The following is a 2,140-nucleotide window of genomic DNA, read 5'->3' on the forward strand; positions in this document are numbered from 1 at the left end:
CTGTACCATTGTGTTTGTTCTTTTAATAGTCTTGCCTTTATTTTTTCTCCTGTTTTTATTGATTTTATTTTTTCAAGCCCATTTTTATTGGGAGCTAATAACAGATATACCTTTTTTGAATTTTAAGACATTTAAAACTGTCGAGCTTGTGTGATGAAAACCTGTATATCTGGTTTGGTAAATGAAAAGTTTCCAATAATAAAAAGTATAGCGTTTATCTTCTCAAAATCCGTATTCTCTTGCATAGCTAGATGAAATTTATCATTGATATAATAGTCTATGTAGTTTATACTCTCATATGTTCAATTATTCAAATTTGTCTTTATGGCCAGAAGGAACGATATTTTGGTCTGAAGTCTGATGGAGGATTACACATTGCTTTTGGATGTCACATATCTTTTGTTTTTATCACATTTGACTTTTTTAAACAATCCAGACCAAGTATGCTTTCCTTTGGACCAGTGGTTCACAACCTCCCTAAGGCCACCGCCCTTTAATATAGTTCCTCATGTTGTGGTGACCCCCCAAAATAAAATTATTTTCGTTGCTACTTCATAACTATAATTTCTCTACTGTTAGGAATTTGTGAAAGGGTTGTTTGACCGCCCCCAAAGGGGTCACAACCCAAAGGTTGAGAACCGCTGCTGTAGACTATTTCTCGCTCTGGATTTTTTTGTTTCCTTGTGTTAGTTTCAAATTAACTATTTCTGGCAAGAATACTACATAGGTAATGTATGTCCTTATCAGCACATCACATAATGAGAATAATGCCAATTCATTTTTCCATTATTGGTGATAGTGTGTTTGATCACAGATTGTATCTGTTACATTCCCCTTTGGAATTTATAATTAATCTGAATTGATACTTTGAGATTATGTAAATATCCTATTTTAAAATTTTATTTCCATCTCAAGTACATTGGTACTTACACAGGGTGATGATTTTCTGATTCTCTTGTTCTTATTTACTAGCCAGCATTCTTCTTTAATAAATAACTCTTCCCAATTTTTACCTCTGTAAACTCAGATTCAGTGTGTTATAAGTCTTCTTCTGGATGCTCAAGTAGTCTCAAATTTGGCCTGTGCTAATAACCCCATTTTTAAAGACAATTGATGTGGAATCAGTCTCTTTCCTGCAATCGTTCTTTTCTCTGATGAATTCTTGTTCCTTTGTTGTGCAGTGTTGTAAATCTGGATGCTAGGAGGCAGTAATAAAGCAGTGCTATTTTAGCTTCAATGGGAGCCTATTTGAATTCACCTTATACTGAGAATTCACACCACACCTTAGAAAGCCCTACAGAAAGCAGTGTAAAATCCACAAGATTTAAAATTTTTTTATCATGTTCCTTTGTGCCTTTAAAGTTCGGGAAGTAAATGCTAGCATTTATTTTTATTTATTTATTTCTAAATCATTTTATTGGGGGGCTCATACAACTCTTACCACAATCCATACATACATCCATTGTGTCCAGCACATTTATTGCCCTCATCATTCTCAACATTCGCTTTCTACTTGAGCCCATGGTATCAGCTCCTCATTTTCCCCCGCCCTCCCTTCCTCCGCACCCCCATGACCCTTTGATAATTTATATAATTCACTATTTTTGTCATGTCTTAACACTGTCCGAAGTCTCCCTTTACCCACTTTTCTATTGGGGTGTTATATGTAGATCCTTATAATTGGATCTTTCTACCCCACCTTCCCTCCACCCTCATGGTATTGCCACTCTCACCACTGGTCCTGATGGAATCATCTGTCCTGGATTCCCTGTGTTTCCAGTTCTGTCTATACTAGTGTACATCCTCTGGTCTAGCAGGATTTTTAAGTTATAATTGGGATCATGATAGTGGGAGGTGGGGAAAGATTCAAGAATTAGAGGAAAGTTGCATGTTTCATCGTTGGTACACTGTACACTGACTGGATGGTCTCCCCGCGACCCTTCTGTAAGAGGATGTCCACTTGCCTACAGATGGACTTTGGGTCCCCACTCCGCACTCCCCCCCATACACAGTGATAGGATTTTTTGGTTGTTTTTGATGCTTGATACCTGATCCCTTCGATGCCTCATGATCTCACAGACTGGTGTGCTTCTTACACGTGGGCTTTGTTGCTTCTCAGCTACATGGCCGCTTGTTTGCC

The 2,140-nt window shown here is 37.6% G+C and overlaps 1 protein-coding gene across 1 annotated transcript in view; it reads left to right on the top strand.

Annotated features, from left to right (window-relative positions):
• HUWE1 (HECT, UBA and WWE domain containing E3 ubiquitin protein ligase 1) overlaps positions 1-2,140 on the top strand; it is a 155,401-nt gene that overhangs the window by 119,406 nt on the left and 33,855 nt on the right. Inside the window, exon 51 of the mRNA XM_045288269.1 lies at positions 1,363-1,370. Within this exon, the coding sequence (XP_045144204.1) occupies positions 1,363-1,370 (8 nt within the window). The remainder of the gene's footprint in view (positions 1-1,362; positions 1,371-2,140) is intronic.

The sequence above is a fragment of the Echinops telfairi genome, unplaced genomic scaffold (genome assembly GCF_000313985.2).
Source record: "Echinops telfairi isolate 266 unplaced genomic scaffold, ASM31398v2 ScPeMD7_19;HRSCAF=73, whole genome shotgun sequence".
NCBI lineage: Eukaryota > Metazoa > Chordata > Mammalia > Afrosoricida > Tenrecidae > Echinops > Echinops telfairi.